Here is a 13,284-nt window from a genome sequence, read left to right as displayed (position 1 = left end):
GTGATATTATATGAAATTATTGTAGCATATAATATTTTGTGTCAACGACCCACAAGACAAAATGTTTAGCTAAAATATATATATTTTTTTAAAGCCGATCTACAAACTCACAAAGCGTCTGATGTTGATGCATAGGCCTACACTGACTACAACAGTATTAACACATTTTGCTGGGGACCTCCTGGAACCGCCTCAAGGACCCTTGGCGGTCCCCGGACCCCACTTTCAGAACCCACACGTCTCCTAGCAACAAGAAGAAGACCCTCCCCTTCCGGGAAGTGAATCCACTCTACAGGAAGTAAACAACCACAGACGGTCGTAGTTCGTTTCGCTCGTTAATGTAGATTCTCTCTAACTACATTTACACTATTAATTACCGTGACATTGTTACGGGTTTAACGACGAGCCTGTAGAAGAGCAGTTTATATCTAGTTTCTGTTGGACGGATCGAACATCAAATCGCCAACATGGGAGGCGGTGACCTCGTAAGTATGAGCTACCATCGCTGGTGGGAAAAGTACTCCATTTTGTACTTAAGTAAAAGTATCAATCGGCCTTATGTTCCACAGGGAACGAAGAGGATTAAGTAGTAAAAGTATGAATACCGCATTGTAGAAATACTCGGGACTGTTACAAGTAAAAGTCCTTGAACACAATATGTACTTGAGTAAAAGTACAAAAGTATTGGTATCAAACATGTACTTAATGTACCAAAAGTTGAAAGTAGGCTACTCATTATGCAGAATGTCCCATTTCACATGTTTTCAAATGTATACAAATCTTTCGAAAATAGCAGATCTACAACATTGTGAGCTTGTAGATCTGCTATTTTCAAGTGGCCCAAATGTACATAGGGCTGAAGTGATTAAAGTATGTTTTGTAATAATGATAAAAAAATACAAAGTAACTAGTAACTCAAGTTTTCAAATAATTGTAGTGGACTAAAAGTATAATATTTGCCTCTGAGATGTTGTGGAGTATAAGTAAAAGTACTGAAAATTGGAAATACTCAAGTAAAGTAAAAAAAACAACCTCAAAATTGTACTTAAGTACAGTACTTGAGTAAATGTACTTAGTTACTTTCCACCACTGGCTACCATAGCAACAAAAGCTAATGTGTGCTTGCTTGTCTTAACGTTGATTGATTGATTGAATACTTTATTAGCAGTTTGCAGAAAAAAGCACAGGAAAGTACATGTCAATACAAGGTCAGCTAAGAGGATTTAAAACCCAAGAAAGCCTATGGCTTGTTTCCATTTGGGGTCCTTTACCCCAATGGGGTAAATCACTAATTATTTAACCCAATCACTGATTCTGATTTACACTAAATTGAATGTAAATCAATTTACATTCTATTTCACAATTTATTTGTTTTGGTTTGATTCTCTCAGTCATAGTTGGCTTTTACTACCATGTGTGAATACAGCCACTAGAGGAATAAAGATTTGATGAATTATGAATTTTAAACTATCATCAAATTAACCCAAATAAATATGTACACAGGCATACAGTCTGAAATGTAGTCTAAACTGTTAGTTTATCATGACTACTTTTTTTTTTTGGATGAAGTGTTTTCTAAAAATCACATCATCACATGGTAAGTGAATGACTATTATGTTATTGTCTACTAGAACTTGAAGAAGAGCTGGCACCCCCAGACTATGAATTATTATTATTTTATTGTCCACTAGAACCTGAAGAAGAGCTGGCACCCCCAGACTATGAAAAACATCGAGCGGGTGTGGAAGGCTGAACAGAAACACGAGGCAGAAGTGAAGAAGATTGAGGAGCTGCAGAAGGAGCTCAAAGAAGAACGAGCGCGAGAAGAAATAACCAAATTTGCTCAGGATTCTGGCGCTCTCAAGTTAGTTGTTTCCCTCTAGGGTTGGGATCCGGAACGGCAGGAACCGGATCCAACTTTGTTGGAACCGGGTCTTATCACACTGTCAGAGCTGGTTATGTGGACTTCACGTCTGCTATACAATGACAATACCGGTGGTTCTCAATCTTTATCATTTCAAGGACCATCATAACTCTGAGAGTGTACAAATGCGGGTCCATTTGGTTCCATTTGTACACTCTCAGGGTTACAGACCTGTAAGCGGCCATTTGGAACCCCTATATCAGGGGTGGGCAACTTTGTAGATGGTGAGGGCCACTAAATTTCCACACTCACTCTGGGGGGCCGCATTGTTTATCGGCACTCTCGCCAATAGTACCCCATTACTCAAAAAGCCCATAATAGTCACATATGTGATCAATAAGGGATATTAACTATTATTATTCGTTGTAACTTTGTTTTTATTTAGCATTTAGTAATGCTTCTATCAACTTACTACAGCTGTACTGCTAAACAAAACTTCACATCCCTGAGTATGCCTTTCAGAGTATTGCTGTAACCTTGGCTTAAAAATATATAAAAATGAACACTAGAATTATAATTAATAAGGCTTCCATTAAAATAAACGAGAGCGCACTCTACTGGTGGACTGTTGTAATTAAAATGGTTCATGGAAAGTTGCATGTTTGGAACAGCTGAAGGCAATAGTTCACCATTTCGGATATGTTTAGATTACTTAGTTTTTCTTAGATTTCATTTTTTTTGGGGGGGGGGGGGGGGGGGGGATTTTGGCCTGGGGCCGCATTGAGTGACGGTGCGGGCCGCCAGTTGCCCATCCCTGCCCTATAGGAATCATTAAGGAACCGGAATCGTTGAAATCCTAAAGGATCACAAGCCTATTTCTCACAATGTTATTTTTATTTTTTTTGCTGGCAGACCATTAAGGCAAATCAAGTTTATTTCAGAAGTGCGATGGTTAGGTTCTAATGTGTGGCTTTTATTGGGTGATATAGGAAGAAAGATGACCGCTTGGACTGGATGTACCAGGGCCCAGGTGGTCAGGTGTCCCGGGATGAATATCTGCTGGGGCGTCCCATTGACAAGCAGATCACTGACCAATTTGAGGAAACTGAGAGTGGTCCTTCCACCCAAACCGGCCTCCTGCCTGGGTCCATCTTCAACCCCTCTACTCCTGCCTCTAACCTTGACCTGGCTGCTAAGATTAGGGAAGACCCTCTGTTTGAAATCAGGTTAGCACCCTCTTTGGTATTAATCATTGGTATTGCTAAACTTCTTTTTTTTTTACTGTACCTAAGTGATTGAAATGACCTGTAATGTTGTTTAAAGGAAACGAGAGGAAGAAAAAAAGAGAGAAGTCCTCACCAACCCAGTGAAGATGAAGAAGATCAAAGAAATGGTGAGATAATAATGCAAAGTTTGTGTTTTCTTACATTCCATTACAGTTACATTGTAGAAGTCGTATCCATATCAAATTGTAGTATAGTTTGCAGAGGCCCTGTTGAAGCGTTCAGTAGCCTTAAGTCAATGTGTTGTAGTGTGAGCTTTAGATCTAACCTAAATATTACTAAGCTAAACCAATATCTCTTTTATAATTTGTCTATACATTTAATGCAACAATAATACGTTATGGCTCATGTGTCCATGTGCTCTTTTTTTCAGCTTCGCCACAACCTTGAAAAGAAAGATAAGAAAAAGAAGAGAAAGAAGGAGAAGAAGGAGAAGAGGGTGGAAAAGGAAAGGAGAAAGGAGAAGAAGCATAAGAGAAGGAGCACCAGTTCAAGCTCGGATACAGAGGAGGACACAAAACACAGGTGCACTGTGCAGCATGACACCAGATTATTACTATTGACTGAAAACATATTTTATACAGTACATGTATTACATGCTCAGTTTCACACTTTCAGCCTGGCATCCCTATTTTCATTTTAATTCTAGGCAAATATTTAAAAAAAAAAGTCTAAGCAAAAATAACAGATCTACAAGCTGTAGCTGTGTTGTGAGCTTGTAGATTGGCTATTTTAGCAATTCTTTATGTAACGTAAGTGCCAAGGCAAGGGCTGTAAGTGGTTAACAACAGGTGCGTCCCCCCAAAAATGCCTGGTGTTGTGTTTAGGTTTATTTTTGGGCCATTTTTCTTTTAAGACGGGAGAGTGTAGGGAGACAGACTTGCGAGACATGGCGGGAGTTGGATTAAAACTCGGGTTCCCGCTACTCTCAGCGAGCATATGATCAGTGCACTAAGTGGCTGAGCCACCAGGCACCCCAATTGTCCATTTAGATAAATATTATTTGAAAGTAAAGTTGAAACCATCAAATGAAAGGATTAAAGTCATGCTTACGGCGTATCATATAACCATATCAGTAGACACTGTCTAATAACCTTCCAATTTACATTATACAAACACAAGTAAGACACGCGAACGCGGGAAGCGAACGCAGCCCTATTTTGTGTTTTTTAAATTGTTATGTTGTGTATTTACGGACTTGTAATCCGTGTTATTTCACCGTGATGGGGAGAGCGTAGAGAGAAAGTCACGTGACTGCCTCCGCCTCGTATTGAAGTTAATGGGGGGGGATATGGTTCTCCTATGCACGGAGTTGCGGAGTTCCTAGTCATCTATGCACGGAATTGCCGTTTGTCAATCCGTGGTATTTCACCGTGTTTGGGGGGCGATCGGGTTGGTTTCATAGTAGATCTGTCAGCAGCCAATGAGAGCGTGAGTCACATGGGGGCTCGGCTGCACACAGGCAGTGCACACAGAGGCTCACACAGAGACACAGAGCCAGCACGGTTTGATAGTAAGCTGCACTTGTGCTTCCGCGTTCGCAATGATTGGGATGGATGATTTTATTATATTTCATTTATATTATATTTCATTATATTAACACATTGGGTGCCAGCATTTTTTCATAACAACTTACGTTGGGTGCCAGCATTCTCCCCATTGACTGCGCTTTCATGTTTAAAGCTCTAAACTCCACGAGGAGCAAATCCATGTAAAAAAAAGCATCCATTCATGTAGCGCGATGACCCTGGCTACAGCCTGGAACGATAACATTTCACTCGCGAGTTACAATGGGGGGGGATCGCGCATCGCGCATGACCGGTTTTCCCCACCGGAAACAGATTCGGAGATATAGGTGTTTTAAAGAAGGAAATAGACAGGAAGTGGATGGGAGCCATGTTTTTGTTTCCGGTGATCTATCTGGCCGATCCTTCTCAGGATCACAATGGGTACTCCCAGAGCTGCTCTAGCCTCGCCCGTGTGGAGAAAAACGAAAAAAACAAAAACACATATTTCACGGTCTGGACCGTGTTCGGCACCGGACCGCTACTCTGCGCAAACACGGTTCAGACCGTGTTTGGCACCCGATGTGTTAAATTGAATGGATGGATTAAATTGATATTATTATTTTTTTCTAACACATATTGAAATGACACACTGTTGTGTTTGCTTCATGTAAACATGCTGTATTATCTAAAATTTGGATTTATTATTTACTTTCAGGTCACATTCAAAAGAGGATTCTTCAGCAGATACAAAACCTCATTCACGTCACCATCCTGCTTATGGGCTACTGGTCAGTAGGAAGCACATCTCTGATAAGAGTACTGATGTCTTAAAGGACCATACCAGCGTTATTGCATGTTTATCCCATTGACTACAGGCCATGTATACCGTACATTACTGCTGGCAATTTTCCAAAGTATATCATCGTTTACCATCGTTTATGGTAAGATTCTCAAATGCATTTTGCCTACTTTCCAGGAAGCCACTGGTTTCAAGTACGGTATGAAAATCAATTGCAGTGACTTGACATTTGCTTGAGATAGGCAATCCAACACAGTAAACTTGATATGACCTTTACTTTTAGTCAAAGTTACAATATCTTTATTTTAATGCAGTTGAAAGCACTGATTGAATTGAAAAGTCTTGCCAAAATGTGTCCCTGGAGAAAGTTCTGAATTGAATTCAAATGTTCATGACTTGGTCATGGTGATGTGAATATTGTCCAGAGAAGCAGATCGTTTTAAGTTGGGGTTTCTGTTTCTTCAGGTTCCACAGTTCCATTCTGGAAGACCTCAATATCAGTCCTCGGCTCCTTCCAGTCACTCAGGGCGCCAGGAGGAGCGGAGCAGTTCTCGCTCACCACAGAGGAATGGCAGAGAAGACCACTCCTTGCATAGATCCGACAGGAAGGTCCAAAAGAGAGCGCCAAGTCCACAGAAGGAGCGTTACCACAGACAGAACAACCATAGATCCCAGTAAGAGCCCATAGTTCTCCAATAAATAAAATTAAGCAATGACTCGCATACAGCTGGCCCTTAGCTGTGTATCACAGCTTTGTTTGGCCTGATGCAAAGCAGAGATTTTTCAGTCTGCGCGTTGTCCTTTTTTTTTGCTGCGTTCTTTCCTGGAGACATGCACTGCTTTATCCACTGTAGCTCAATGTTTTGTTTTTCTTAGCAGCAGAGTGATATAAGAATTGTACAAAGCGTTAGACTTCATACCCATGGTATAATGGTTATTATATAGAAACAAACAGTATCACCAAAAATTAATGTATTTAATCTATAAGCCATCACCAGTGTACTCAAAACCAGCAGAAATTGCATTTGATAGAAAATCAAATGTTATGATATTATTGTATCATGTATGGTTATTATATCAATATTCTTAACCAATTATATACTCATAATAAAGATCTAACTTGTTGGAAACTTAAGTCACTGATTAATTTTGGACTACTAGTTGCTGCGGCCAGACTGGCCACAAGTGACACAATTGTTTAACCCCCTGTACTTTAGGATTATTTGGAGCAGCCACTAGGGATGGCCAAATGCAGACATTTTATTAACCGGTTAACGTTTGGCCTTAACGGTTAATTAATCGATAACCATTAAGAAAAAAAAAATTGTGTATGGCCAAAATACATTTTATTTCAAAGGGCCAAGTCTACACAGTTTGTTTTGTGTCTCCAGCAGAGTTTCTAGTGTCTATCTCTCTCTGGAAGAGGTTGCACATGAACTCTGCAGCCGCACTGAGGCGCTCCAACACTAACAATACCAATACAAAGACGAGGAAGAAGAAGAATAAAGTGGAACTTACGTGTGTTTTTTTTTTTTTTTTTTTAACGGTTAGTGTTAACCGACGGCCAATTTCTTAACGGTTAACGGTTATCGGTTGGCCAACCCTAGCAGCCACACTGAGTCTATAGCATCATGTTTAACCTTAACCTCTGTCTATTGTAGACATCTATCCGCTGAGGAACAGGAGCGCAAGAGGCAGCAGATGATGGGCTTTGCCAAGGATAGAGACGAGGAGAGGGAAGATAATGTAAGAAGATACAAGAGACAAGATGAACAGGAGAAGGAGCGAGAACGAGATGTCAAACATGATCGTCATGTTGGCAGTGGCTTCATCCAGTAAGTTTTCAATTATACATCATTTGTTTTTGTTTTTTGCATTCTGTTTAAAATATCAACTTTTTGGACACGCAACTTACATTCATTTCTTGTACAAGGTCGACTTACCTGCCTTTGTCTTGATCACTTCCCTGATGTGTGCTTAGTTTCACTATTGGCTGATCTGATCTTTCGTTCTTGCAGCAACATGAAGTTGGAGAGTGCTTCCAGCTCTTCCTTGGAGGACAGGGTGAAGAGGAATATCCACTCCATACAGAGGACCCCAGCTTCTCTGGAGAAGAACTTCATGAGGAGATGAAGGCAGAAATTGTTATACATTATAGTGTATGAACAGAAAATAAAGGTGGAGTGAGATTACACAATCCACTCTTCTTTGCATTTTAACTTTATTGTATAGAAACAAAGACTTGGCAGGGATCATTCTTGATTTTAAGCAGGGATATGTCATTCTAGAGGCAGAGATCTTAACAAATCTCTGGTCACAGCTTCCTTGTTCAGAGTTATTTTCTAAATTTTAGATCTTTTCTTCTTTTATTTCAGACATTTTTTTTTTGTACGAGTATGATAAAGTGTACTGTACTCTTTTGATTCTGAAATGTAATAAAAGATCAGAGGACATCATCTCAATCTCTTAACTCCACTGATTTTCTGTTTTGAATATTATTTTCTCAGGGGTCTATCTAGCACAGTTCAAACACTCATTGTCAAATAATAGTAGACATTTACTCTCTCTTATCCCCTGAGGTCAAGGTTTACTTTGTGCTGATTAAGTGTCTACTCTGTCTGCCTTCTAGGATGGGGCAGAAGCAGCATAGTCTTGTGCTTATTTTAATTTAGAATATTTGCAATTTATTATGCAGTAGAATACCCTCCTTTAGTTTTGATTTATTATCTACTAAGAAGGATTATAGCTTGAATATCGTCGCTGTCGGATGGAAACCTTGTATGTCCAAAACGCCTCGCATTGTGAGGCGTTGTGAGCTTGTAGATCGGCTATTTTCACACTCGTGTGATGAAGTAGTAGGGCATTCAAGGGAAAATAAACAAAACGTTGAAATATGGAGATACAAGGTTTCTGCCCGACAGCAAGGGCATAAAGGTTGGACGTAGACAACTGTACTCCGGTCAGAAATCCAGCCTTAGATTAAAACACTGTCATCACTCACTAGCCCACACTCGGGAGAGGATGAGGATGAAGCCGGGCGCTAGCCTGGACAACCCCCCCCCATCCACTCTACAATGAGCCAAAGTGATGAGGAAAAAATCATCTACACGTTTTGTGAAAAACGCATCTACATGTACAGATGTGAAAAATCGAATTCTAATATAAAACAGCCTCTGTTTTCTTTATTAAATAGGAGGCTAGTAGACTGGTCTTGTCATAATTGATTGTATTTACTTTATAATGGGCGCGTTCGAAAATACAGCACTGAGCGCACTGGCCAATACAAACTAATAGGCGAGTGTGCTCCGGTGCGTAATTTCCGAACGCACCCTAAATAGGAGGCTAGTACATTGTTCTTCTCATAATTGGATTTATTTACATTGATGATATGAACTAAAAGCATCCATGACTGGAGTACACTTGAGATTACTACAGATAATTATTACCTGTTACATTCATTTTCGATTTCATTTTTAACACGCTTCAACCTAGCCATGGGTCAAAAGACGTCACGTCGTGTATGAACTTCAAAATAGTGTTTGCACTTTCTCCATTTTTGGTCTGTACATATAGACGTTCAGATTTCTAATATAAAGTGTTGACCCCATGGCCACGGATGTTACAATTATGTACGACCCCTCAGAAGTACCCATATGTTCCGTATTGTTCAATATAAAAAGCATTTTAATCCGATCGGTGGCCAATTTCTCATAGACTTATAATGTATCAGAGTGCAATACACCTCGCAACCGATAGGGTCATGCAGTTAAAAGCATAAAGCAAAAATACGGAGAAAATTGAGATTAAAATGCTTTTTATTGAACAATACAGAAACTACGGGTACTTCTGAGGGGCCGTACACAATTTTAACATCCGTGGCCATGGGTAAAGCACTTTATATTTGAAATATGAACGTTTATGTAGATGTATGGACCAAAAAGGGGGAAAGTGCTAACACTATTTTGAAGATCATCCATGACTGTCTGTCAGTGACACTCATGTACTAGTCATGTTGGCTTCAACCAACCAATCATGGTTCAGCAGATGGTGACGTTGTAGGATCAACCGGAAGTTAGCCTGATTCTGTCTGTATGTTTCTAAATCGTGTAGTCACTGTGGGACCAAGAAGTCATTCATAGCGTTCAAATAATTAACAAGTTTTCCTAATTGGGCTGATATATACCTCGACGTGTTCACCATGGTAAGAAGAATGTGCACAATAAATTACTTTTAACCCGTTCTAGTGATAATTAAATAGCAAATAGCTTTTTTGGGCATACTGTTGTTGCTAATGTTCGGCTAAGCTAACTTAGCTCGCTAAGCTAACGTTACCCCTGCATTATCATCATACTTGACTTAATTTACAGTCACTGATATTTAATTGAACCCAGTCTTACCTGTTTATCTGTCGTAGTGTTACATTGTGGATGAGGAATTGTGTTTTTAAGAAGTCGTGCACTGTAGTAATCACAAAACAAAGGGGGAAATGTGATGCTGCTAGTTAGTTAGCTGTCCAACCGGTATTAGCTACTCGACATTTCACGTGTGTGTAAATTTAATATCATTTATTAAGTATTTATATTATCAGTAATGGTCTGTTACTACAGGCAGCGGTTCTCAGCCTTTTCAGGCCGTGACCCCCTAAAATAATAATATTTAATCAATCATGCCCCCACCCTGACAAGCACCTGTTTCTCATCATGATTCGTGTGCATGGGGATCTCATTTTAAACAAGCTTAGTGCTTTATGAGTCCTCCAGTTTAGTAGACCTTGTATTGTGAATTTGTACTTCCATGTACTGTTGTTCTCATGTCTTACTAAATAAAGTACATCAATCAATCAATCAATCAATGACTTGGTTCCACAACGCCAGGCGTTCTGAACTTGTAGATCCGCTATTTTCACAGTTTCTGCCTCTTTCTTATATTATTTGGCCAGTTTTTATGGTATGGTTTGTTGTATAAACTATACTACCGTATTTAAGTACACAAGTTTGTACTTTTGATGCAGTAATGGTCATCATTAAAAATGTCATAAGTCCTTAAATTGTCACTTCGCTGTCATCTGGGGACCCCCTCAAAATCATGTGGGGATCCCCCTTGGGGTCCCGACCCACAGGTTGAGCACCACTGTTACTGTCAGAAAATGTTTTGCTAAATCATGCTAATTCTCAAGCAACTGCAATTGTTTGTTTTTGCTTTCTTCGTGAAGCTATTTTCTAAACGTTCTGAGAAGTTAAGAGGTGCTGTAAGTGATATTTTGTCATTTAAAAGCAAATGTTTTTGGTAAATTAAAGTTACTGCTCTGATGATAATCATTCCAGAGTCTGTTAAATAACAAGTCTCCCGCCTCGCCAGCTGTTTAATTTAAAGAAGAAAAAACATTTTAGTGGGTCACCAGTTTCATCCAGTCAGGAGGGAGTACCCATTTATCAGCTTTCATTATGGTTTTCCAAATCCAATTTTGTCTGCTCATTTTTGTTAAATTAACTTTCGTGGAAAATGTATTTTCTGTTTTCTAATGAGCTGAAGAGCTGTGTTATTGAACACTCTATGGGAATGTACAGCTTGGGCTATTCAACACTTGTTATCAACAAATACCACTTACACCCCCTTTAAGAGTCAACACTAAGTACTTGCTGACATGGGGAAACTTTCAATGTACTGTCAAACTAAAGTCTTTCCTGTCCACTCAACTGCAGAGGATAATATCTCACCTTTGCCTCTGACTGTGATTCCTTGTTTTGTCAGTCTGTAAATGAGATGTTAAACAATGTCCCTTGTCCCACAGTCTATCATGTCCTATAATGGTGGGGCCGTCATGGCCATGCGAGGGAAGCAGTGTGTGGCGGTAGCATCGGATCGTAGATTTGGCATTCAGGCTCAAATGGTCACCACGGATTTCCAGAAGATCTTCCCCATGGGAGACAGGCTGTACATCGGCCTGGCCGGACTGGCCACTGACGTACAGACAGTGTGAGTATATCCAAGCCTGGGCCCAGCCGCCCAGCGTTTTTCAAATACCTTAAAGTGTAGATACATGCTTTGGGGATAATTGACTGGATTTCTGTTGTTAAGTTCCCAGAGACTTAAATTCAGACTGAATCTCTACGAACTGAAGGAGGGTCGCCAAATCAAGCCCAAGACCTTCATGAGCATGGTGTCTAACCTGTTATATGAAAAGAGGTGAGTTTACAGAACTGCAGGTAAAATGTGGAATTTTGGGCCGTTTCCAGTCTTGCATAGATCTGCATTGCCTGACTGGGCAGATGTATACAAACAACATGTCTACATAATAAACACAATTAATTTCTGGTCCTTTTGTTAGGTTTGGACCATACTATATCGAACCTGTGATTGCCGGACTGGATCCCAAGACCTTTGAACCATTCATCTGCTCCCTGGATTTGATCGGCTGTCCCATGGTGACGGAAGACTTTGTTGTGAGCGGCACTTGCTCCGAGCAGATGTATGGCATGTGTGAATCGCTCTGGGAACCAGACATGGTAAGCTCTGTTTGTCTGTCATCTAAATAATATGGGGCACTCGGTTATAGGTTTGCTGTGATCTGAATAGAAAGCAATCTTGTTAACGTTTGGCAACATGGAGGAAATAATCTGTAATACTGTTGACATATTCGGTGATGGTTTGTTTTTTGGTTGTTTCACATTGTCTATTTACAAATTTAACCATAAACAAAGGTATGTGGTCATACAACAAACAGTTAAACTTGGTGGACCACTTTTGCCCCGTGTCATATATTCTAGGTATATTTTACTCCGTGTGTAGAGATCTTTGACACGACTGTGGAGTCACGGACCTCAGACAGGCTTTAAACGACTCCAGTTTAAGAAATGTATTTAAAGCATTTATTTGTAAGGTAAAATAAACGGTTAAGTTATTCCCTGAAGATAATGGTCCATTGCAGTTAGTTACTAATTGGCTCAACTTGCAGGAGTGACCTATGACATTTGCCATCTATGTTTAGTTTATAGTGGCATGTCTGTGACTCACCTTTACTTAAGCTATCATCTAATCCTAGTACACTGGCTAATTATTCAAGACTATTCCGTGGATGTTGGAGTATTTAAACCTGTCTGAGGCCACAGTTCAAAATCTCTACAATGAAGCCAAATGTTAAAGTAACTGAAGCGTGATGTCAGATACTGTGGAAAAAAACACCCATGAAAAAGAAAAAATACATTTCCTTTTAAGTTTGATGACTGATTATTTGTATCCAACACTTGCAGGAACCGGAAGACCTGTTTGAGACGATCTCCCAGGCAATGCTGAATGCACTAGACAGGGATGCCTTGTCAGGAATGGGAGTGGTTGTACATGTGGTGTAAGTAGTGATACAAAACACTATACATTTGAAAATAAACCTTGCCATTTTATACATTGTAATGATTGACTACTTTTATTTCCCTGGCAGTGAGAAAGACAAGATTACCACACGTACCCTCAAGGCCAGAATGGACTAAAGACCCTCTTCATCCCCTAAATACACATTTTGTATACAGATATTTTGTTTGTTTTTTGTCAATTGTTCAATAAATGACTACGGTCAAACCAGTTACCCTGTTTGTCTTTTTATTGAAAAGATGTTTTGGAAAATGTCTTTTAGATGGATTATGAGAGCTGGAACAACTCATTTTTAAAATGCTCCAACTTGGTTGCAACAGACGTTCTGTTGCTGTGAATAAAGTTGGAACATTTTAAAAGCAAGTTGTGAGCTGCTGTGTGGCTCAGCACCAGAAGACAGGATGTGCGTTTCTGTCTATGAATAGAGAGCTGCATCATAATGTCTGTTAGAAACTGTTTCACTCT

General features: G+C 39.8%; 2 protein-coding genes across 2 annotated transcripts; both read left to right on the top strand.

The window, feature by feature from the left end:
* The first annotated feature begins 302 nt into the window (after window positions 1–302).
* cwc25 (CWC25 spliceosome associated protein homolog) lies at window positions 303–7,910 on the top strand. The gene is made up of 9 exons (XM_080417771.1): window positions 303–485; window positions 1,692–1,864; window positions 2,854–3,090; window positions 3,188–3,257; window positions 3,521–3,672; window positions 5,371–5,443; window positions 5,920–6,128; window positions 7,116–7,289; window positions 7,473–7,910. Exons 1-9 carry the CDS (start codon window positions 468–470, stop codon window positions 7,585–7,587), a joined length of 1,221 nt encoding a protein of 406 aa, XP_080273897.1. The 5' UTR covers window positions 303–467; the 3' UTR covers window positions 7,588–7,910.
* Window positions 7,911–9,519: 1,609 nt separating this feature from the next.
* Window positions 9,520–13,030, top strand: psmb3 (proteasome 20S subunit beta 3). The gene is made up of 6 exons (XM_080417909.1): window positions 9,520–9,655; window positions 11,246–11,430; window positions 11,533–11,640; window positions 11,783–11,960; window positions 12,705–12,799; window positions 12,890–13,030. Exons 1-6 carry the CDS (start codon window positions 9,653–9,655, stop codon window positions 12,936–12,938), a joined length of 618 nt encoding a protein of 205 aa, XP_080274035.1. The 5' UTR covers window positions 9,520–9,652; the 3' UTR covers window positions 12,939–13,030.
* The last annotated feature ends 254 nt before the right edge of the window (window positions 13,031–13,284 follow it).

This window comes from Gymnoscopelus braueri, assembly GCF_963280865.1.
Source record: "Gymnoscopelus braueri genome assembly, chromosome: 2".
Classification (NCBI taxonomy): domain Eukaryota; kingdom Metazoa; phylum Chordata; class Actinopteri; order Myctophiformes; family Myctophidae; genus Gymnoscopelus; species Gymnoscopelus braueri.
Note: the sequence above shows the minus strand (reverse complement) of the source record. Positions and strands in the feature narration are given on the sequence as shown.